Source organism: Vespa crabro, chromosome 1 (assembly GCF_910589235.1).
Source record: "Vespa crabro chromosome 1, iyVesCrab1.2, whole genome shotgun sequence".
NCBI classification, from domain to species: domain Eukaryota; kingdom Metazoa; phylum Arthropoda; class Insecta; order Hymenoptera; family Vespidae; genus Vespa; species Vespa crabro.
In genome coordinates, this window is record NC_060955.1 from 21,698,568 (window position 1) to 21,721,449 (window position 22,882).

At 26.8% G+C, this 22,882-nt stretch overlaps 4 protein-coding genes and 1 long non-coding RNA gene across 6 annotated transcripts; 2 read left to right on the forward strand and 3 right to left on the reverse strand.

The window, feature by feature from the left end:
• The first annotated feature begins 1,298 nt into the window (after positions 1–1,298).
• Positions 1,299–9,017, forward strand: LOC124432677. Its single transcript, XM_046981758.1, has 17 exons — positions 1,299–1,644; positions 2,134–2,259; positions 2,383–2,554; positions 2,638–3,014; positions 3,086–3,257; positions 3,571–3,764; positions 3,845–3,989; positions 4,380–4,706; positions 5,475–5,526; positions 5,588–5,822; positions 6,327–6,452; positions 6,575–6,746; positions 6,830–7,206; positions 7,276–7,447; positions 7,747–7,940; positions 8,022–8,166; positions 8,583–9,017. The coding sequence occupies exons 1-17, from the start codon at positions 1,441–1,443 to the stop codon at positions 8,915–8,917; spliced, it is 3,525 nt and encodes a 1,174-aa protein (XP_046837714.1). The 5' UTR covers positions 1,299–1,440; the 3' UTR covers positions 8,918–9,017.
• A 603-nt stretch (positions 9,018–9,620) lies between these two features.
• Positions 9,621–11,209, reverse strand: LOC124432715 (sperm flagellar protein 1-like). Its single transcript, XM_046981824.1, has 4 exons — positions 11,062–11,209; positions 10,657–10,938; positions 10,392–10,586; positions 9,621–10,262 (listed from the first exon to the last, which is right to left on the reverse strand). Exons 1-4 carry the CDS (start codon positions 11,207–11,209, stop codon positions 9,931–9,933), a joined length of 957 nt encoding a protein of 318 aa, XP_046837780.1. The 3' UTR covers positions 9,621–9,930.
• A 692-nt stretch (positions 11,210–11,901) lies between these two features.
• LOC124423915 lies at positions 11,902–13,333 on the reverse strand. The gene is made up of 2 exons (XR_006942192.1): positions 13,039–13,333; positions 11,902–12,124 (listed from the first exon to the last, which is right to left on the reverse strand). It is a non-coding gene; the product is annotated as an uncharacterized LOC124423915 (long non-coding RNA).
• Positions 13,334–14,361: 1,028 nt separating this feature from the next.
• LOC124422068 (tubulin gamma-1 chain-like) lies at positions 14,362–17,136 on the forward strand. Its single transcript, XM_046957997.1, has 9 exons — positions 14,362–14,517; positions 14,781–14,983; positions 15,067–15,213; positions 15,311–15,447; positions 15,537–15,731; positions 15,895–16,006; positions 16,191–16,322; positions 16,502–16,684; positions 16,811–17,136. Exons 1-9 carry the CDS (start codon positions 14,469–14,471, stop codon positions 17,009–17,011), a joined length of 1,359 nt encoding a protein of 452 aa, XP_046813953.1. The 5' UTR covers positions 14,362–14,468; the 3' UTR covers positions 17,012–17,136.
• Positions 17,137–17,878: 742 nt separating this feature from the next.
• LOC124427544 lies at positions 17,879–22,305 on the reverse strand. 2 transcript variants are annotated; one of them, XM_046970572.1, is made up of 7 exons: positions 22,066–22,305; positions 20,932–21,615; positions 20,624–20,857; positions 20,427–20,493; positions 20,191–20,352; positions 20,008–20,095; positions 17,879–19,845 (listed from the first exon to the last, which is right to left on the reverse strand). In XM_046970572.1, the coding sequence occupies exons 1-7, from the start codon at positions 22,160–22,162 to the stop codon at positions 19,753–19,755; spliced, it is 1,425 nt and encodes a 474-aa protein (XP_046826528.1). In that variant the 5' UTR covers positions 22,163–22,305; the 3' UTR covers positions 17,879–19,752. The 2 variants fall into 2 exon arrangements, with proteins under 2 accessions (XP_046826528.1, XP_046826520.1); XM_046970564.1 differs by having other exon boundaries at positions 20,008–20,113; positions 22,066–22,304.
• Positions 22,306–22,882: the final 577 nt, after the last annotated feature.

The following is a 22,882-nucleotide window of genomic DNA, read 5'->3' on the forward strand; positions in this document are numbered from 1 at the left end:
CATTACGTAATATTTATCTAATATATATACATGCATATTTTTACGAAGTATAACATCTCTTTGACATACGAATATATATACGACATGTAATAAGAAATTCTCTATAGTATTATATTATTTTCCTTGTTTCCTTAGGATTATCCCAGAAGATTTAATGTTGTGGTTTCATTTTATCTATTGGCATAGATAAACAAAGGGGGAAAAAAAAAAAGAAAGACACATTGAAATAATCAATACAGTTATAAAACTGTTCGATAAAAATGGCCTATATCGTTCCATTATGACAAATAGATAACTCATCATAGCATATGACCTTATGCAATGACATTAAAAGCACGATAACGATACATTTAACAGATTCATTGAATAGACTTTATTATCTCACATTTTATTTTTATTTTATTAATTGGAATATGGACATTTGTCTATTTACTAGTCTCTTCGATTCTATAATACGATAAAAAAAAAAAAATAATAAACGATTTTATCGTCATTTATTGCAAATCAATTTATTTTCAAGATCAAATAAATATATAAAAAATTTAATCATAGAACTAAAATTTCATTTTTATCCGCTATAAATATTGCTACATCTGAAATATATACCACATATAAAATAGATATTATCTATTATCCGTTTTGTAATGAGGAAAAGAGAGATAGAGAGAAAGAGAAAGTTCTGATATCTTTTTTCGAAAGAATATATTTCAATGTCACGTTGAAATAAATAAAACACGTGACGCTATTAAATAGTGACGACGTCAAATTCTTCCTACTTAATAATCAATTACTGATGCAATTTCCAAAAGACACGTACCTGCATATTCGGAAAATAAATTTTTTTTATTTATTTTTTTTTTTCTTTTTTATATTTTTTATTTTTTTTATTTTTTTTTTACACTACCATTGAACTTTTGCGCCAAGACAGGATCTCCTTGTTGTATCCTTTTCATGGTAAAGTTATTTGTCATAAAAAAAATCATGAAGGACTCCACGAGAAAGTCATGGAACTTCATTGCATTAAATCATAACACGTATGGATGTAAACGATCACAAAAAAAAAAAAAAAAACAATGAATTGTCATTATTATATTTAATAAGGCTAAAAAAGAATTTTTTCAAATATGCCCTATCACTTCAAAAGCACCGATGACCGTGAATTCATTACATTATCGTGAATTCGTGAGGCGTGAGTAAATTCACTATATTACCATTATTCTTGGTAAAGTAATCATCATTCCCCACCAGTCTGTCTTTTTCCTCTTGGATGGAGAGTATAAATTGCTTTACATTGCCCTTGAGCGTCTCAATATTTCCTCTAACGCATTCGTCGTGTCAGACGAAATTCTTTCAATATCTAGATACAACGTCTCAATATAGCAATATTAATACGTATGCTACTTATAAAGAAAAACTATTAAAAAAAATCCTTCGAGAAAAATGTTGAAAACGATCGGGCTCATTGTTTTGAGCGCGTTTTTCGTTTTTACAATTGCGGATGATTCGACTTCGGACAATCCAATAGTAAATGCACCCATTGGAAAGATTCGTGGATCGATCTTAACATCGAGATTGGGTAGAAAAATTTATTCGTTTCGAAGTGTAAGATATGCCGAACCTCCAGTCGGTCAACAAAGATTTCAGGTGAGAATTATATTTTCTTTTTCTTTCGCAATAAACATTGATTTTATCAGAGATATTATTTATCTATTTAACTGCGTCATAATCAGTAAATTTACTAATCACTATATTCTAAGATTTATTATTTTTTTTTTTTTTTTGATTCACAATTAATCATATATACTTTGAATTATGAAGAGATTAAATGATTAACCATCATTTAATCCTAAGAGTTATCATTATAATTCAAGAACATATTTAATGACTTCTTCCGTTGAAGGAAACTGGAACGTTTATTCTATGTGCAAAACAGTTTGACTCATCGCCTATTATACTTAAGTCTTTTGTGAATCATCATGTGAAGTCAATAACATGTCCATACTGTCTATAACATTTATTATCATTCATTATACATCGTGATTATATATCCTGTATCAATTATATGTAACGATTGACAAGACAAAACAAATGTTAAAGTGTTAATACTATCTTAAATCCTTGTTTTCTTTTTAGGTTGCCATACCAGCAAAAGATTGGAATGATACATACGATGGTACTAAGGAAGGACCTGCATGTAGTACCATAACCGAGACACCTATATCCGAGGATTGTTTACGTTTGAATGTCTACACAACTAAAGTAATTCAGAAAATTCAATTTTGTTTCTTACAATCCGGAATTTCTTTGATAAATCGTATATCTAAAAATATACACAGATAGATACAACTTTTTCAAATCATATTAATATAAATTTCTTTATAGTTACCATCGAAAAATACAAAAGATGGAAATTTCAAAGGACGTCCAGTTCTAGTCTTCTTCCATCCTGGTGGCTTCTACCTCTTTTCTGGTCAATATCGATTTTTTGGTCCTGAATATATCATGGATAAGGACATTGTTTTAGTGACATTGAACTATCGACTTGGAACTTTAGGTAAAAATTTGTTTGAAATTTTTAAATAAACAGATGACTGTTGATATGATATAGGATAATATACGCATTATGTTCTTCGTTAGGTTTCATAAGTACAGGAGATTCGCTTGCACCAGGAAATTTGGGCTTGAAGGATCAAGTCGTAGCTCTTCGTTGGATTCAGAGAAACATTGCAGCATTCGGAGGAGATCCCAACTCGGTTACTATTGGTGGTTACAGTGTCGGAAGCATCGCTGTGTTATTACATATGTTGTCACCAATGTCAAAGGGTCTCTTCCACAGAGGAATTGCAATGAGTGGTTCTCATATATCATTACAACCACTACCGACCGAACAGAAACACATAGCCAAGAAACAGGCAGAATTATTAGGTTGTCCAACAGACACAACAGGATCCATGTTGATCTGTTTAAAATCTAAACCAATCGAACGATTTACTGAAACTATGCCGCAACTTTTTGTAAGTCTTATTTATCTTAAATACGTAAGCCTGTTGAAAATTAGACCACTGATTAAAGAATTTTTTGTAAGGAATGGTATTGGAATCCGATGACAGTATGGTCAGTAGTCGTAGAGCCAGATATACAGGGTGTTGAAAGATTTTTAACTGCTCAACCTATCGATTTGATCAGAGAAGGCAAGATCCACGAAGTCCCTCTCATTATTGGTACTACCAAAGACGAATTTGGTGGATTGGTCACCGGTAAGTAATTTCTATACGTTAGATTTCTAGAATAATCCTCAAATGTATATTATTGCAGAATTATACTATATTAATAATTTAATATCAATCGTGCAACAATTGAATTTTTCGTTAAAATTTATGAGAAAAGAAATGGTACTAATGTAATTTTATTTATTATTTTCACCTTAATATATATTTAACGGCTAGTATAATTTTTTCATTGAAAATAAAAAAAAAAAAGGAGTAAATACATCATGCGTTGAATTATTAAAATTAAAGAACGTAGAAAGACAAATTTTTGAATTAACGCAATCGTCATTATTTGTTTTAGCTATCGAAAGATTAGTAAAAGCAGGAAATACTTCGATATTAGATGATTTAAATGAAAGGTGGGATACTTTTGCGCCTATCAGTTTTATGTACGAAAGAGATACACCTCGTTCGAAATATATCAGTCAAGAATTACGACGATTCTATTTCGGAAATCAACCGATCAGTCGAGAATCATATGATGGAATAGGTCAGGTGAGTAAATCATCAAAATTCTTTTCCTCATTCGATCGATATCAATTTGCTAAAAATTAACAAAATTACTTTTTATTCAGATCAATAGCGATAGCATTGTCGTATTCCCAGTGCTTCGTGCCGCACGATTGATTGCTGATAATAGTAAACTTCCAGTATATTTCTACAGATTTTCGTACGACGGACGTTTCAGTTTCTCTACATGGAACGAAACTACTCCATATGGTATACAGAAATTTTTTATAAAACTTTATAAATACGTATAACACATATATAAGGGACAATTATTTTCCATAAAAATTTATATTAAAAAGGGATGAAATCGTCTTTTTAAATATACCGAATTTTTCATTGTTTCAATATATATCTAGTAAAAGAGATAGAGAAAAATTTTTTCTATAAAAGTTACAATATATTTAAAATCTTATTAAATTACAGGAAAAAGATATATTAGTAAAGCAGTTGCAATTTTAATAACATAAATAGTCTGAAATAAAATTGTATAGAAATCAAGATTTCTGAGCTCGGAATTTTTCTTTATAAAATCTACTCCTATATACCTTCAATTCAATTTGATTACATCATTAATATTATTGACATTCATTGTCTTTTTAGGAACACCTGTACACCACGATGATCTGCAATACTTATTTTACATGAGTGCCGTTTTCCCTTACTTCAACGCATCCGATCCGGAAATTCAAATGGTTGAACGTTATACTGCAATGTGGGCAAGTTTCGTAGAAACCGGTGAACCCATTCCAAGCAATGATAAGATGTTTAGTAACGTTAAGTGGGAGAGATTCACAAAGGAGAATGATAAATATTTAAACATTGATTTACATCCCACTATGAAACAGGGTATCTTTCCCGAAAGAATGGCTCTATGGGAACGATTGTTCCCTTTGCCACCACCGTCTCACCCTATCGATTATCAGAAAAGTCAATAAAATTTTGACTATGATATCATAATGCAATTAACGAAATGTATTTCGCATATGTATACGTATATATTTTTTTTTTATGAAATAAAGAGGAATAGTATTACTATACTGTACATATATTCTTTTATCCTTGATTGTGCAACATGATATATAAATGACGTATCTATAAAGATAATGAAAAAGCTAAATATGAAACATCAATACAACTATATGAAGAAATTTTAATTTTGTTGCTTTATGAATTTATAGATAAGAACTTGCTTAGATTTTAGAATTAATTGATCGCAATGTAACAATTTTTTTTTGAAGTTCTCTACAATAAAAATAAAAATAAGAAATACGGAGAAGAGAAGAGATCTAATAATAGTATTAGAATGACGTAAGAAATATTAACTAATGTATAAAAAAAGAAAAAAAACGAATTGTATTTATCATATGATTGGAAGAAAAAAAATACCTATTTATTTTCCTACTATTCGAGAACTTATAAATATTTATTATTTCATGATTTAAATGCATAATTAGTCATATACTATTCTTATTATCTTTTTCTTTTCTTAAGGAAAAATCGATGAAATTACATTTAATAAAACTAAAAGAATTCTTCAAATATATCTTGTCCATTTCATAAACAACATTGACCTTACGAAGACTGAAGTAAATTCATTATACTGCCGTAATTCTTGGTAAGAAAAACATTATTCCCCACCAGTCTGTCTTTTTCCTCTTGGTTGGAATATATAAATTGCTTTACATTGTCCTTGAGCGCCTCAATATTTTGTCGAGCGCGTTCAACGTGCACGACAAAGTTCTTTCAAGTATAACGTATAAATATAACGTCCCAAGATAGCGATATTAATACGTATGCTATTTATAAAGAAAAATTGTTAAAAAGAATCCTTTGAGAAAAATGTTAAAAACAATCGGGCTCATTGTTTTGAGCACGTTTTTCGTTTTTACAATTGCGGATGATCCGACATCGGAAAATCCAATAGTAAATGCACCCATTGGAAAGATTCGTGGATCGATCTTAACATCGAGATTGGGTAGAAAAATTTATTCGTTTCGAAGTGTAAGATATGCCGAACCTCCAGTCGGTCAACAAAGATTTCAGGTGAGAATTATATTTTCTTTTTCTTTCGCAATAATCATTACCATTGATTTAATCAAAGACTTTATTCATCTATTTAATAGTTTCGGAATTGATATTTTTTATATAACGATTATTTTTCTTTCACACGAAACATTATAGGTTTGTAAATGTTAAAAGTATTAACTCGTTAAACAACTCATTAAAATCGTTTAACTACGAGAGTTATCATTTTAATTCAAGAACATATCTCCTCCCGCTAAAAGGAATTTAAAAGTCTTTTCTGTTTGACTCATCATCTATTACACGCAAGTCTGTTATGAATCATCATGTGAAATCAATAACATGTGCATAGATATTGATCAATAACATGTTTCTGCGACGTGTTTTTTATACGTATTAATTGTTACACGTCATGATTAAAATAATGCCAATAAATACGCGTTGTATCATTCTTATTTAACAATTGATAAGAAAAAAACTAATGTTGAAGTGCAATTACAAACTTGATTCTTTCTTTTTTTCCAGATTGCCATACCAGCAAAAGATTGGAATGATACATACGATGGTACTAAGGAAGGACCTGCGTGTAGTACTTTAAGCAAGACACCTATATCCGAGGATTGTTTACGTTTGAATGTTTACACAACTAAAGTAATTCAGAAATTCAATTTTGTTTCTTACAATCCGGAATTTCTTTGATAAATCGTATATCTAAAAATATACACAGATAGATAAAACTTTTTCAAATCATATTAATATAAATTTCTTTATAGTTACCATCGAAAAATACAAAAGATGAAAATTTCAAAGGACGTCCAGTTTTGGTCTTCTTCCATCCTGGTGGCTTCTATATATTTTCTGGTCAATATCGATTTTTTGGTCCTGAATATATCATGGATCAGGACATCGTCTTAGTAACATTGAACTATCGGCTTGGAACTTTAGGTAAAACTTTTTTGGAAATTTCTAAGTAAACAGATGACTGTTGATACGATATAGGATAATATACACATTCTGTTCTCCATTAGGTTTCATAAGTACAGGAGATTCGCTTGCACCAGGAAATTTGGGCTTGAAGGATCAAGTCGTAGCTCTTCGTTGGATTCAGAGAAACATTGCAGCATTCGGAGGAGACCCCAACTCGGTTACTATTAGTGGTTACAGTGTCGGAAGCATCTCTGTGTTATTACACATGTTATCACCAATGTCAAAAGGTCTTTTCCACAAAGCAATTGCGATGAGCGGTTCTCATATACTATTAGAACCAATCCCAACAGAGCAAAAACACTTAGCCAAAAAACAGGCAGAATTATTAGATTGTCCAACAGACACAACAGGATCCATGTTGATCTGTCTAAAATCAAAACCAATCGAACAATTTACTGAAACTATGCCGCAATTTTTCGTGAGTTTTACTTATCTTAAATACATAAGTCTGATAAAAATTAGGCCATTGATTAAATTATTTATTTAGGAATGGTATGGTGATCCAATCTTAATATGGAAATGGGTCGTGGAGCCAGAAATAGAAGGTGTTGAAAGATTTTTAACTGGTCAACCTGCCGATTTGATCAGAGAAGGCAAGATTCATGAAGTTCCTCTCATCATTGGTATCACCGAAGGCGAATTTAGTGGTGTCGTTACAGGTAAGTAAATTCTATACGTTAATTTATAGAATAATCCTCAAAACCATGTGATTATAAAATTACAACATATTTGTAATTTAATGTAAAATATGTTGATACTTTTTCGTTAAAATTCGTAAAAATAATTATAAGATAATTTTTTTTCTTTTTTTTTTTATTATTATTTTCACTTTACTATTTACTTAATACCTAGTATAATTTCTTCCTTGAAATTCAAAGAAATATAAATCATGCGTTGAATCATTAAAATTAAATAATAAACGAAAACAAATTGTCTCAATCATTTTCATCTGTTTTAGGCATCGAGAAATTAGTCAAAGCAGGAAATACATCGATATTCGATAATCTAAATACAAGATGGGATACCATTGCGCCCATCAGTTTTATATACGAAAGGGATACACCTCGTTCGAAACATATCAGTCAAGAATTGCGACAATTCTATTTCGGAGATCAACCGATCAGTCGAGAATCATACAATGGAATATCTAATGTCAGTTAATCATAAAAATTCATTTTTTCAGTTCGATCGATGGCAATTCGTTAAGAGTTAACAAATTTTCTTTTTAATTAGATCTACGCTGATAGCGTTATCATATTCCCAGTACATCGTGCCGCTCAACTGATTGCTGATAATAGTAAACTTCCAGTATATTTCTACAAATTTTCATACGAAGGACGTTTCAGTTTCGCCATGTGGAACGATACAACTCCATACGGTAAAAAAATTTCCTGACAAACGGAAACATTCCTAATACAGAAATTCCGACTTTTATAAAATTTCGTAAAGTTTTTTAACACATTGAATTATGTAAGAAATAATTTTCTTCTACGAAAATTCACATCTTAATTAAATTTTACGCATTTGTCATTAGTTTCGATATAATTAGTAAAAGAGATAGAGAAATGTTTTTTCTGTAAAAGTTACATTATATTTGAAATCTTATTGGATTACAGAAAAAAGATATATTAGTAAAGCACTTGCAAATTTTAATAACATAAATAGTCTGAAATAAAATTGTATAGAAATCAAGATTTCTGAGCTCGGAATTTTTCTTTATAAAATCTACTCCTATATACCTTCAATTCAATTTGATTACATCATTAATATTATTGACATTCATTGTCTTTTTAGGACCACCTGTACACCACGATGATCTGCAATACTTATTTTACATGAGTGCCGTTTTCCCTTACTTCAACGCATCCGATCCGGAAATTCAAATGGTTGAACGTTATACTGCAATGTGGGCAAGTTTCGTAGAAACCGGTGAACCCATTCCAAGCAATGATAAGATGTTTAGTAACGTTAAGTGGGAGAGATTCACAAAGGAGAATGATAAATATTTAAACATTGATTTACATCCCACTATGAAACAAGGTATCTTTCCCGAAAGAATGGCTCTATGGGAACGATTGTTCCCTTTGCCACCACCGTCTCACTCCATCGATTATCAGAAAAGTCAATAAAATTTTGACTGTAATATCATAATGCAATTAACGAAATGTATTTCGTATATGTATACGTATATATTTTTTTTTTATGAAATAAAGAGGAATAGTACTACTATACTGTACATATATTCTTTTATCCTTGATTGTGCAACATGATATATAAATGACGTATCTATAAAGATAATGAAAAAGCTAAATATGAAACATCAATACAACTATATGAAGAAATTTTAATTTTGTTGCTTTATGAATTTATAGATAAGAACTTGCTTAGATTTTAGAATTAATTGATCGCAATGTAACAATTTTTTTTTGCAATTCTCTACAATAAAAATAAAAATAAGAAATACGGAGAAGAGAAGAGATCTAATAATAGTATTAGAATGACGTAAGAAATATTAACTAATGTATAAAAAAAGAAAAAAAACGAATTGTATTTATCATATGATTGGAAGAAAACAAAAAAAAACCTTTTTATTTTCCTACTATTCGAGAACTTATAAATATTTATTATTTCATGATTTAAATGCATTATTTAAATGCATTATTAAAAATACATTATTAAATGCATGATTTAAATGTACAAAAGTTTATATATATATTAACTTGGATATGTATTTTCTAAGTTTGAAAAGGAACCTACAACTTCACCAATGTTCTTAATTCGGAAAAAAACGAATGCAAAGAAGACGTATTATTTAGTAAGAAATTAATTCATGATATATTTTTAAATCTATCAGTTTAAAAAGAGAAAAAATCAGACCACATAAGACTCATTAAAAATATCTGATATAAAGTACTCGTATTAGTTTCAACATACAAGTATTAGTTTCTCTTGAAAGTCACCTTGATAGCATTTTTTCTTGTCTTGTATATCTTTCTTCCACAAAATTAATTTGAAATCACTTATTAATACATTCCTCATATATAGATATTAGCGGATATATAAGCTATACATTAAGAAAGATAATGATCGAAAAAGTTACATTCCAGAAGATCATATATCAAAAATATCTCTCAAAGTGTATTTATAGCATCATGTTGATTTCATTTTCGCTATGTTTGTGATTATTAGAGAAAAAACGTATACGTGTTTTCGATTGATGTTCATTTCCTTGACATTTACCAAAGTTATCCATTTCCACGGCGTTTTGTACTATTTGTGACGTTAGACCAGATATGCGTAGATCTTTCAACTTCATTGCTCCTTCCAGATAAGCGATTTTATGATTCAGAGTACATATTAGATTATCTTTCTCACGTAATTCTTGCTTCAATTGAATACAAATTTGATGTGGTACGTCTTCGTCTTTCTGATCAACTTCGATTTTTATATCTTCTATTACATTATTCTTTCGTCCTTTACATAAAAAGAACAACAACAAAAAAATAATATTGTCAAAATATTAATTAAAATATTAATAAAAATATTATTTAGGAATAGAAAGGAGAAAAAAAAATTAATTATTATATGCGTTTAGATATTTACCATAACTCAGGAAGAAATTCCAAAAGCAGAACCAACTAAACAACCATTTTGTAGCGTTAAATATCGCTCCCTTTATACAATTTATCTTTAATTGACGAGAAACAGAAAATTCTTTAATCTTCGCATTCTTAGATGTTAACATTTCAATAGAATCCCGATTATTCAGATTTTCCGATAATTTAACGTTATTGTTAACTGTGTAAAATATGACGAATCAGTATTTTTTTTGTTAAGAAAAACCAATAAGTCGATTTATATTTAATACCTAGCTCATCATTTCGCGTTTCATTTAACGACAAAACATCCTGATGATTGATTCTTTCGATTTTGTTTTTGATCTCAAAAAGGAGCTTCTCTATTGTTCCTTGATGACAATTAGCGAGTAAACTTATAATATCTTTGTTCAATTTCATATCGATCTTCGTTAATACTTTACGATTTAATGTATTCCAATTATCTTTCTTCAAGAAAAAATTATTTGCAGGTATGTAATTATGAAGATCAACGTAACGGGGATAATAATACTTGAGAATTTCAGCTAACAAGACTAATCGACAAAAATAAAGACAATTTATTAATAACAATGATTTTATATATAATATAATATATATATATATATATATATGTTAAACGACATATTAATATATTTAATATATTTAGATTTTCATACCGCCATCCGATAAATCTCTGTATAACGACAGAGGAGATATATTCTTCTTAGGTTTCGTAAAAGGAATACTTTCGATCCAGGCACATAATTCTTTCGAAATATCGCTTTGATCTTTTTTATACTCGCATTGATCTGCTATGTCATTCATTCTTTTGCCTTTTAATAACTTCCATTCACTAATAACGAAGTATACTTAACAATGTATGATCTTGAATAATTAATTTTTAATGATATATCGTACAAAATTGATACACATTTTCGTATTCTTCATAATCTTTCTGATAAATTTTGTCTCATTTCGATAACAACAAGCTTAATTAATTATCTCAACAGACAATTTTTATGTCTCAACGCATGTCAGCATCATTGACCGATATGAAATCTGTATTAATTGCTAGATATATCAAATATCGCATCTTTCTTTTATTTCAATAAATGAATTTAATAAAAACAGAACTTAACGAAATAATAATTAAAATTTCAAGATTCTAATTAGCGTCAATATAATCTTTATTTTTTTTTTTTTTTTTTCTTAACATAAGACGCTAAAATTTAAATGCGAATTACAATTGTTAATAATTAAAAATTCTACATTTAAAATTCAATCAAATGTTAAAATACACATTTATCCATTGATAATATTTAATCGATATATTTTCTTTTTATTATATACTTAATTTGTGTTCTGTTTATTTTGTTTTTTTTTTTTTATCACTATTACAAGATTCAAATATATTTTCATGTATTTTAATTGAAAGATTATTATTGTAAAATTAAAATATCCTGTAAAATAATAATACTTCAACTTGGGCAATGTGATAATAAAAATGAGAAATAATGTCATTTGACGTAACAAATTATTATTATTTGTATTAATAACATTTATAAACTAATTATTTAAACTGTTTGATTGAATACAATAATAATAAAACGACTTAATGTATCTTAACTTCATGTCTTATATTTTTGGATCGATTGATTGCAACTTAATCATTCTTTCACTGATCTCTCAAAATTTCTTATCCGGTACAGAGTTTTGGATGATTCTCGTTAAACTTACTTTCTACAAAAAGAAACGAAGATAATTTAAAGCGTATGATATAGTACGTGCACCAAAAGTGAAACTTCTTTAATGTCGATCGAAATGTACAATTTTAAAAGCGTGATATTATTTTTCTTTATTGTTTTATATGCTCAAAAAATTTCATAGAATATTTTTTTAAAAATTTCTACTTGAATAACACATAGTATATTACAAAACGAGAGAAAAAAAGAAGATATATATAATAATAATACTAAATTTAATATAATAGGATTCATGAAATCATTTCCTGAAAATAATATCTTTATTATTCCTCTTTTTTGAGAACTTATGAGGGAAGAAATTTAATAATAATAACAATAATAATAATAATAATAATAATAATAATAATAATAAAATTAGAATAACGTAATGCATATTAATCTATATTTAAAAAAAGAACAGATAATTGGATTCATCAAATTATTTCGAAAAAAAAGAGAAAAACTTCGTTTTTTTTTTTTTTTTTTTTTTTTTATTCGAAAACAAAAATATTAATAATTCCACGATTTTAAGACGTAATGAATCGCAAACTTATATTCTTACATTGACATTACAATTATCTCTCTTTTATTATCTTCTTTGTAATTGACAAAAGTGCTAATAATAAATAAATATATATATATATATACTTATATATTTTGAAGAAATAAACATTATATAAATAAATTACACATAATAATCATAAATATTATATAAATAAGTTATAGAAATTTGATATTCAAAGTTGAACGATTTTACGATAGAATTTAAACAATAGAATAATTATTGAGAAACCATTCGATCAAAACAATCATTTACAAATTTATCGAATACCTTAGCTAATTGATGAAATAATAAAAAGTAATTAGAAGGAAACCTTTAATTTTATTAGTTAAAACAATATTTCTAAATACCATGATCAGCTTGGCGCCTCTCTTAACAAGATTCTTAGTTGTTTCCTTACCAATGGCAGACGTACAGCCAGTAATTAATATTATAATTCTCTTGTTATTCTTACAAACGTCAATATTGCGATAAAAATAATTCCAATATATCACTAAAAGTAAACATGTAATATTAAAGACTGCTAGATAAGAAACTAACGATTTATCTATAATGTTTGAGAACATAATCTGAGGAATAAAATATATCGATGTTTAATCTTTCTAATATGACGGGATACTTATGAATTAAATAAACTAAATAGCTTTTTACCTATGTCTTTATGTTAATAGATAGAATAAACTGATTCTAAATGAAATATGGCGGAGGAAGTACGAGGAATGATGGGTTTGATTAGTAGAAGTGATAGGAGAATCGATTGTTAGATGTCGCCTGTGTTGTTGGAAAAAGATTTGGAAATCTGCCGCTAGATGTCGTTGACAATTCACTATGTATTAAGAACTTTTTACATCAAGTAACAATTATGATATATTTATGTAGCTATGTTTGATATACAGTAGATATAATCGGACTATGATTTCTAGCAGTTACGGCTATGGTCTCTAGAAGAGTCGAAGAAAGAATGTATGATTTTTTTTGTGTTTTTAGCGTCTTTTTCGTCTCTGTTTTCAGGATCTTTGTTGCCTTTTACTTTGTTTGGTTAGTTTCCCGTGTGTACATTTGGTGGCGCCGAGGTGTATTAGTTATATGTCTTGCCGAAAGAGGCGTAATAGTCGCGACGAGGTCGCCATAAGAGGTTGCTCTGATCGTTTGCTTCCTAAGATAGCACTGACAATAATAAGAATGACAACGTATATATATGTAAATATGTCAATAAAAAGTTGCATAATGTATATGTATGGAAAATCCATTAAAAAGTATTTCCATAATATATTCTTTTGTATTTCTTATTTACATTCTTTTCGATATTCCTTTTTCACAAAATGTAACGAAAAGATTATTTATAGCAACTTAGTTTTTTCCTATTATCTAATATTAATGGCACAATATCTTAAAGTAATTAATCAACTTCTTTGTTTTTTATATCAAGGAGCTCCTCGATCGATCCTTAATGATCGAGTAAATGAAATTAGTAAAAACAGAGCTTAGTGAAATGATAAAGTATTTTAAATTTCAAATTGGCGTCAATATATCTCCCGTATATTTCTTTCATATAAAACGTTAAAATCTAAAAGCAAATGATCGCTGTTGATAATTCAGATTCCTACATATGAAATCCTTCTAAAGATAAATATACATTTATCCATTGATAGCATTCTATCTATACATTGTCCTCTCTATATATACTTAATGTATGTTCTGTTTATTTTTTGATCAGTATTACAAGATTCAAATATATTTTGACGTATTGTGATAGAAAGTTAATTATTGTAATATTAAAATGCCATGTGAAATGATAACACTACAACTTGGCCAATGTGGCAATCAAAGTAAGAAATATGTTATTTCACATAATAAATTATTATTTTTATATCATTATAATAATATTACCTTCTAACATGATCTTCAAAATATTATGCGAATGAGCTTTCGTTTATAAGAATGATTTTATTTTAATATTATGTAAACTTTAAAATTTATTAATCTTTTTTCCTAACATTGTTAAAAATTTAACTTTGTGTTTATCTTTTATTAACTTTATTATATTTATTAGAAATTAATTTTATATTAATTCATATATATTTTATTTCAGTTGGATTTGAATTTTGGAAAAGATTATGTGCAGAACATGGTATCAGCCCAGAAGGGATTTTAGAAGATTATGCCATAGATGGAACTGACCGAAAAGATGTCTTTTTTTATCAATCAGATGATGAACATTATATACCAAGAGCCGTTTTATTAGATTTAGAACCTAGAGTAATTCATACCATCATGAATTCTCCATATTCAAAAGTAAGTTATGAAAAATATCAGTTCAAATAATTTGTACACTTTTATATTTAAGATTATATTTTAATAATTGTATGTCTATTTAGCTCTATAATCCAGAAAATATATATTTATCGAAACATGGTGGTGGAGCTGGCAATAATTGGGCCTCTGGCTATCATCAAGGAGAAAAATTACAAGAAGAAATTTTTGATATTTTAGATCGAGAAGCAGATGGAAGTGATAGTTTAGAAGTATGAAATTGAAAAAAAAATAAAATAAAACAAAAATAACAAATAAATGCATTTAGAAATGTTTAAAATGTATATAAATATCATATCGTTATTTCAGGGTTTTGTCTTGTGTCATTCTATAGCAGGTGGTACTGGTTCTGGTATGGGATCTTTTATGTTGGAATCTCTTGCAGACCGATTTCCAAAAAAGTTGATTGAAACGTATAGCGTCTTTCCAAATCAGGATGAAATAAGGTTCTTAGGCATTATATAATTACAATATCTTAAAATAATATATCTAATATGATTCTGATAATTTTATATTATTATTATGTCCTTTCTAGCGATGTTGTGGTACAACCATACAATTCTTTACTAACGTTAAAAAGACTAACTCATTGTGCAGATTGCGTTGTTGTCTTAGACAATACAGCTTTGAATAGAATTGCATCGGACAGACTACATATACAAAACCCTACTTTCACACAAATTAATAAACTTGTCTCTACAATAATGTCTGTCAGCACCACAACTCTTAGGTATCTTTTTCATATTTATTTATTTATACACATTCTGCTTATATAATGATTTTATTAGAAATTTGTTCTTTACATATATAATATATTAAGAGATATATCATATATATTTTGATTTATACTTATATATTTGATATTTTTAATTTTATTATACAATGCTTTATAGATATCCTTCATATATGAATAATGATTTAGTTAGTTTAATTGCTCCATTGATACCTACACCACGTCTACACTTTTTAATGACAGGATATACACCTATTACTACAGATCAAGAGGTATATATAAATATAATATTAAGAATATATTTAAATTTAATTTTTGATAACATAAATTATTAGCTTTTATGTATATATGTGTATTAATTTATATATATATTTATATATATATATATATATATATATATATATATATATATATATATACATATATACATACATATTTATATTTACATGATAACAGGGTGCATCAGTAAGGAAAACATCTGTTTTGGATGTAATGCGACGTTTACTGCAACCAAAAAATATGATGGTTTCTGCTGCATTGGATAGAAATGCTTCTCATTGTTACATATCTATTTTGAACATTATACAGGTAAATTTATATTTTTATAAATATCATCTTTCCATAATATATAATAATTATTTATTAAAGATACTATCGGTTCAATCATGGTCTTGTTTTTTTTCACTATAGAATTATTATTTATTATTATATAGGCTAATGATATGTATACTAATAAAATTAATAATTTTTTAATTTTTTTTGTTTAGGGCGAAGTCGATCCCACACAAGTACATAAATCTTTACAAAGAATACGAGAACGGAAGTTAGCGCAATTTATACCCTGGGGACCTGCTAGTATACAAGTTGCTCTTTCTAGAAAATCTCCGTATATTCAAAGTACACATCGTGTATCAGGTTTAATGCTGGCCAATCATACCAACATATCATCAGTAAGTATATTTGAGTAATAATTCAAATCAAAGGATATAAAACCGAATGGAAATGAATATGTTGAAAATTATATGAATTATTAAAATCTGTGTAATAATTCTATTCACTTATATATACTATTTTAGCTCTTTGATCGAGCCCTACAACAATATGATAAATTACGCAAACGAGAGGCATTCTTAGAACAGTTTCGAAAAGAAAAAATGTTTGAGGATAATCTTGATGAGCTTGATAGTTCAAGAGCTGTAGTTGAATATTTAGTAAAAGAATATCAAGCAGCAACTAAACTTGATTACTTAACATGGAATCCAACTAAAGAACAATAAAAATATATGAGCTGTTTAACATGTAGTGTATTTTGCACTACCAGTTTTTCTTTTTGATAATTTTATATTTATACAATGTTCTGCATGTGTTTTTGTGCCATACACTATTTCATTGCAAATTTTAATACAGTTGTTCCAAGATCATTAATTACCTAGCAAAGTATTAATATAGTTTTATATTATATATATGAACTAGCTAGTTTAAGTTCTCTATATTTTCTATGCAACTTGTTGTAATAATAGAAAATAATATCGTGTTAATAAATATAATTGTATGAAAATTTTACAATTTACAAAGGATGAAGTATTTGGTTTAATATAATAATAAGTGATTTAAATCGTTTTATGAAATAAACAATTTACTTATTAAAATAAAAACATGTTTTATAATCAAGATTACATAATGGAAGAGCTGAAATAATATTAACAATGATATAATTTATTTTACAATGTTAAACAATATCTTTATATTTTATATACTCTGCAACATAAAATAACAAAAGAGAATATATAAATTTATCTAATTTTAATGTCATATTTTGTTGAATAATATTAACATGTTAATGTTAATAAATTACATCATATATATTTATATATGTATACGAGTAATTATTAAGGGAAATAATGATCATAATTTAATGAAATTTAATGAAACTGAGCGAACATTGACTTTAATTCATATTTAAAAATTGATTTGTATATGGATTGTCCACGTATAGTATCTTTGTATGTATATATAGTATTACATTTATTAATACACAATAACAGATCCTAAAGAGATTAGAGGAGTACAAATTTAGACCCATGCTGCAAGACATAATGTTTACATATAAAATACAATTATAGATATTTTAATAAATAAATAAATTTGCTATTGTATATAGTTTATTATTTTAAGGAAGTTCAACTTCAGTAGTGTTAATCTAGTTAGTGCCCACCATCATCGAGTTTACAAGTAACACTACAATTTATTAAAATGCAAATAACTTAATAGTGAAAAATATGTATAATAATATTTCTTATTCATATTATAATAAAATTAATAAGAACAGCAATATAGTATACAAGTATATCTTATAAACTCTTTATACAGCTAACAATCCGTTTTATAAAAATAAAATATTTTTGTTATGAAGCAACAAGTGCTATATCATATATTAAATAATAGTAAATTATTGATATATTTAATTTCATACATAATCAAATGTTCCATTATCAAATCAGTACTATAATTTCGAATTAATAATAAATGAAAATAGTCAATTATTATATTGACATCCTAATAGATTAGATTATTTATTAACTATTAAGCTTTGATTTAGATATCCATTAATAATTTAAACAATAAATATTATAATGTTTGAAAATTATTAAACTAAATATAAAAAAAATTTACAAAAAAAATATCAGCTTCTACCTAGTTATTTATTTTTCTTTTTTATAATATAGTAACTTAGAGAATAAGCTAAAAAAATATTTAGTAAAGCTTCAAAAATATTATTTTTTATATTTCATAGTATTTATTCTTTAACCATTAGCCTCAGAATAATATAGAGAACATTTGTGAAAAATAGAGCTCTGCAAAATTACAAGCTTGTTAAAAAATATTTGCATTTACTAAACATTGGATTTATAACATAGATAATAGCAATTTCTCCATGGACTCCATTGTACTCCTGACTTTAATATTTTAATGAATACTTTCAAAGTACTTCTTTTTTAGGTGTTTATAAGATTACTATTACTTTCGGCAATATTAGGTTTTGTAGTATCAAGAAAGAAACTTAGAAAAGAAAGAATCAGCCAATTATGGAATATACATTATACATCGCACTATAATAAACGAGCTAGCAGAAAATATTGACAATTCCAGTTAAGTTTGAAATCTTTTACTATAAATTAATATATGACTTAGGAGTTACCCTGCATATATTGTTGTGCTTTATATTGTATATATCTTCTCTCATTTTACAATTTGCACGTATTATATTTCCATCTCTGTTACAAGAATCATAAAAAATACATGCAAATAGCATTTAATTATTTCATTTATATAAGTGGTTATTAATTGTAGAAAATTGGAAAGAATTGAAAAAGTAAATGTTACAAATCAGTGACATAAGTCAAGTACTTATCACTATCCATAATAGCAATTCTGTATTATATTGGACTAATACTCATGTAGTTTCTTCATTTTATATATTAATACATGAATACGCATAGTTCTCAATACATTTCCATTCAGAATTACATTATAAACTTTCATAATGTATATTTAGAATAATTTGCTAAATAATATATAATAATTGAATGAAAACGAATGCAGACTTTTACTTCTGTATCTAATATTTTTTTTTATAAATGCAACATAAAATATAACATTTTGCATAAATCTTGCTGCATAGTCATATTGAATCTCTCATTATGAAAATATATACTATTCATGTCATAGAGAAAAAGACATTTGTTTACTAAACCGAACTAAAAAACGATCATATAAAAATCTTTATATAATTAAAAAGCTTTGTTTTGAAAACTGCAACCATAATTATTTTATAGTTTGTTTTCATTAAAATATTTTTTATATACTTGTCATATTGTATAATAATAATAATAATAATAATAATATTAATAAAATTCTATACTTTTAATATAGATAGCTATTTTTGATATGGTACATTAACAATGAGCTAAGCACCACAGAAAATTTTAAAAGTAAATTTGGCTGCAATTTACCGAAACTACATATTGTCCTCTTCTTTATTAGTATGTGCTGGTGTAGCTGGAGTTGGATCATCATGAAATAAGGGATTTTTTACCTCCATTTCACTAGTCTTAAAAAGGATAAAGCAAAATCATCTTAATAATAATAATAATAATAATAATAATAATAATAATAATAATAATAATAATAATAATAATAATTTAATTATAATAATAATAATAATAATAATAATATCAATAATATTAGTAATAAGACAATTATAATAACTTACTGCAGCTAAACCAGGACATTCATAAACAGTATAATCGCCTTCTTCATTTTCTTCATCACTTTCTGCTTCGGATAAAGATCCTGGATCTCTAGTTGTAGAGGTACGACTATAAGCAGTACAGTTGCAAATGCAAAGAGACTTATGTAAAATAAAAATTCATGGAATTATAATACTGATACAAACTTTTCCATAGCAATAATCTGTTGTTTCTGATGTTGAAAATGATACATTTGTGCTGATTGAGCCAGTCTTTGGTCTTCAGAAGGTGATATATCCTTATTTGGACCTGTTACACCATAAGCTGGATATTCTATATCAGCAGCTGCTTTTACTCCACGATGCAATCTGATATAAACATATATTAAAATATACCAATACTTCGAAATTAATATCTCACAAAATAAATCTATAAATATTACCTGCACCATGTTAAACTGATTAATACACAAATGAACATTATTGCTGCACTGCAACCAGCAATAACAGCTGAAAATAAATGTGAATATTATATATATATGAATGGATATAATTAAAATAAAAATTTCGCAGAAATTGAAGAATTTTTCCAAATAAAATCCCGACTTTTAATTAATTCAATCACAAATTGTGATCTTACCAATAAAATATATATCATCATTTAAATTTTCAGCAATTGAAACAACAAAAGGACGATTTTTTTCAGATTTTTCTTCTTCCATTAATGTTCCTACAGTAATATTTCTTATTTCATTGTGTTTATCGATCTCTATATCTTTTAATTGTTTTACCGTAGTTTGTTCATTTAATATATTTTCTTTGATAATTATGGGCTCAATTGTTAACTCCTGATCTCTCTCATTATTTCTAGTATCTGCACAAAATAAAAATGTTACTTTTTCCATTCTAAAATTAATCATATTTTTAAAATTACATTCTATACCTTACCCACAGGAAAAATGGTATTTTCATAATACCTAGGATCATTAGGTTGAATAAATGGATATTTTTCTTTCAAATTTGAGTCATCAAAAAAATATGTGAATTCAGGTACTTGTGCAAATGATGGTATAAAGTCTTTATTTTCTTCTATTATTTGTCTATTACTTGACATCAAATTTTTTTTTAAAAGATCAGCTATTATTTCTTTGTCAGTGTTATCTTCAATCTCTGCATTGTACAGAGATTGTCTTTTTTCTTGCAAATATCCAATATCTATATTTCTGTACTTTCGATTATCTTTTATTAATTCATTACCTTGATAAGATAGTTCAGAATCAAAGTAATCTTTAAAGTTTTTAAACAATGGATTAAAACCATAATATAAAAGATTATAATCGTTTTTAGGCAAAGTCTGTTTTAAATCTCTATGTTGAATCTGGGAAATATAATTCCAGGGTGTTAATTTTTGTTCTCTCAATCTATCATCCAAATTAAATTTTTCTTTTAATGACTTAAAAATTTCATGTTCATCTTGTTCGTTAAGATCCAAGTGATGTTTCTTGTGAATCTGTGAGGTAAGAAGTGGTAGTAGATATGAATGATGCATGTGTTGTTTCTGATTTTGATTTGTAATGTATTCAGCGAACTGTTTTAAAGCAGTAATATCTTGTGGCACTTCTGGAACTGCATCTAAATATAAATATAATCGGTAAGAAACCAAACTATCTAACATTATTAGATGACACCACATAAAGCTTATGTTTTATAAGAACTATGCCCTTCATGCAAATATGTTAATTAAATTAAATCACTTTCAAATCAAATCTCTTTAATTTAATAATTATCAGAATATAATCATGAACTATTTGACAAATTAGATACCTATAAACAATCAGAAGAATATTATACATTTTTATATATATATATATATATATATATATATATATATATATATATGCGTGTATATATATATATATACATACATATATGTATATATATGTAACATATATATATATGTATATATATATATATATACACAAATATGAAATATAGATGATTAATTCAATTTGCGACATACTATACTTGTAACCATGTCATATTATAGATGAGAAACAAAAGAAATTAATTTGTAAAACTTACCCTGGTAAAATTCAAGTTCGCCATGAGAGAGATTCGTTAGGATACCAAAAGTAATTAGCCATGCACAAGTAATCAAACTAAATGACATTTTGATCATTACAGCTGCAGGTATTTTACCCACAGGTTTTTATCGTTGTATCTTTGTTCGCGGTTCCATATGCAAGCACGACATTTCATTGAAAGAGACAGAGCTTGCGCGGTCACGTTCATCTGCAATCAATAACCCCGCCATTGCCCTTTAGGCGTTACGGTATCTTTGATAAACTAACGTAGGTGTATACGAATGTAATCAATCAATTAAAAGTTTAATGATTATTTACATACATGACTAATCGGATAATAATGTTAAATTATTTATGCTTTACCTATTACATCGAATCATTTAATTATTGATTGTTATTAGGTATTATTTTTTTTTTTTTTTTGAACAATAAATATTTTGAACAAAATCTTTCCTCTACTATGCGTATATTACAAACTAATCAAAAATAGATTATTTAAAAATCTAAAAAAACAAATTATTACTTTAATTACACTTCCCACTATTTATTTATTAAATATTTGGTCAAATTATATTGATCGTAATTCTTATGAAATCACTTTGGTAATACGATTTCCAGATTTTGAAAAACCGTAATTTTAATTGTACGAGATAATATATATATATATATATATATATATATATATATATATATATATATATTATCCTTATTGTTCTACTATCATACGCTACAAAAGATAACTGGTAACTTATCAATTTTCATATAATGTTATTCATAAATCTATTCATAATATAAACTATATTTTTTCTATCATA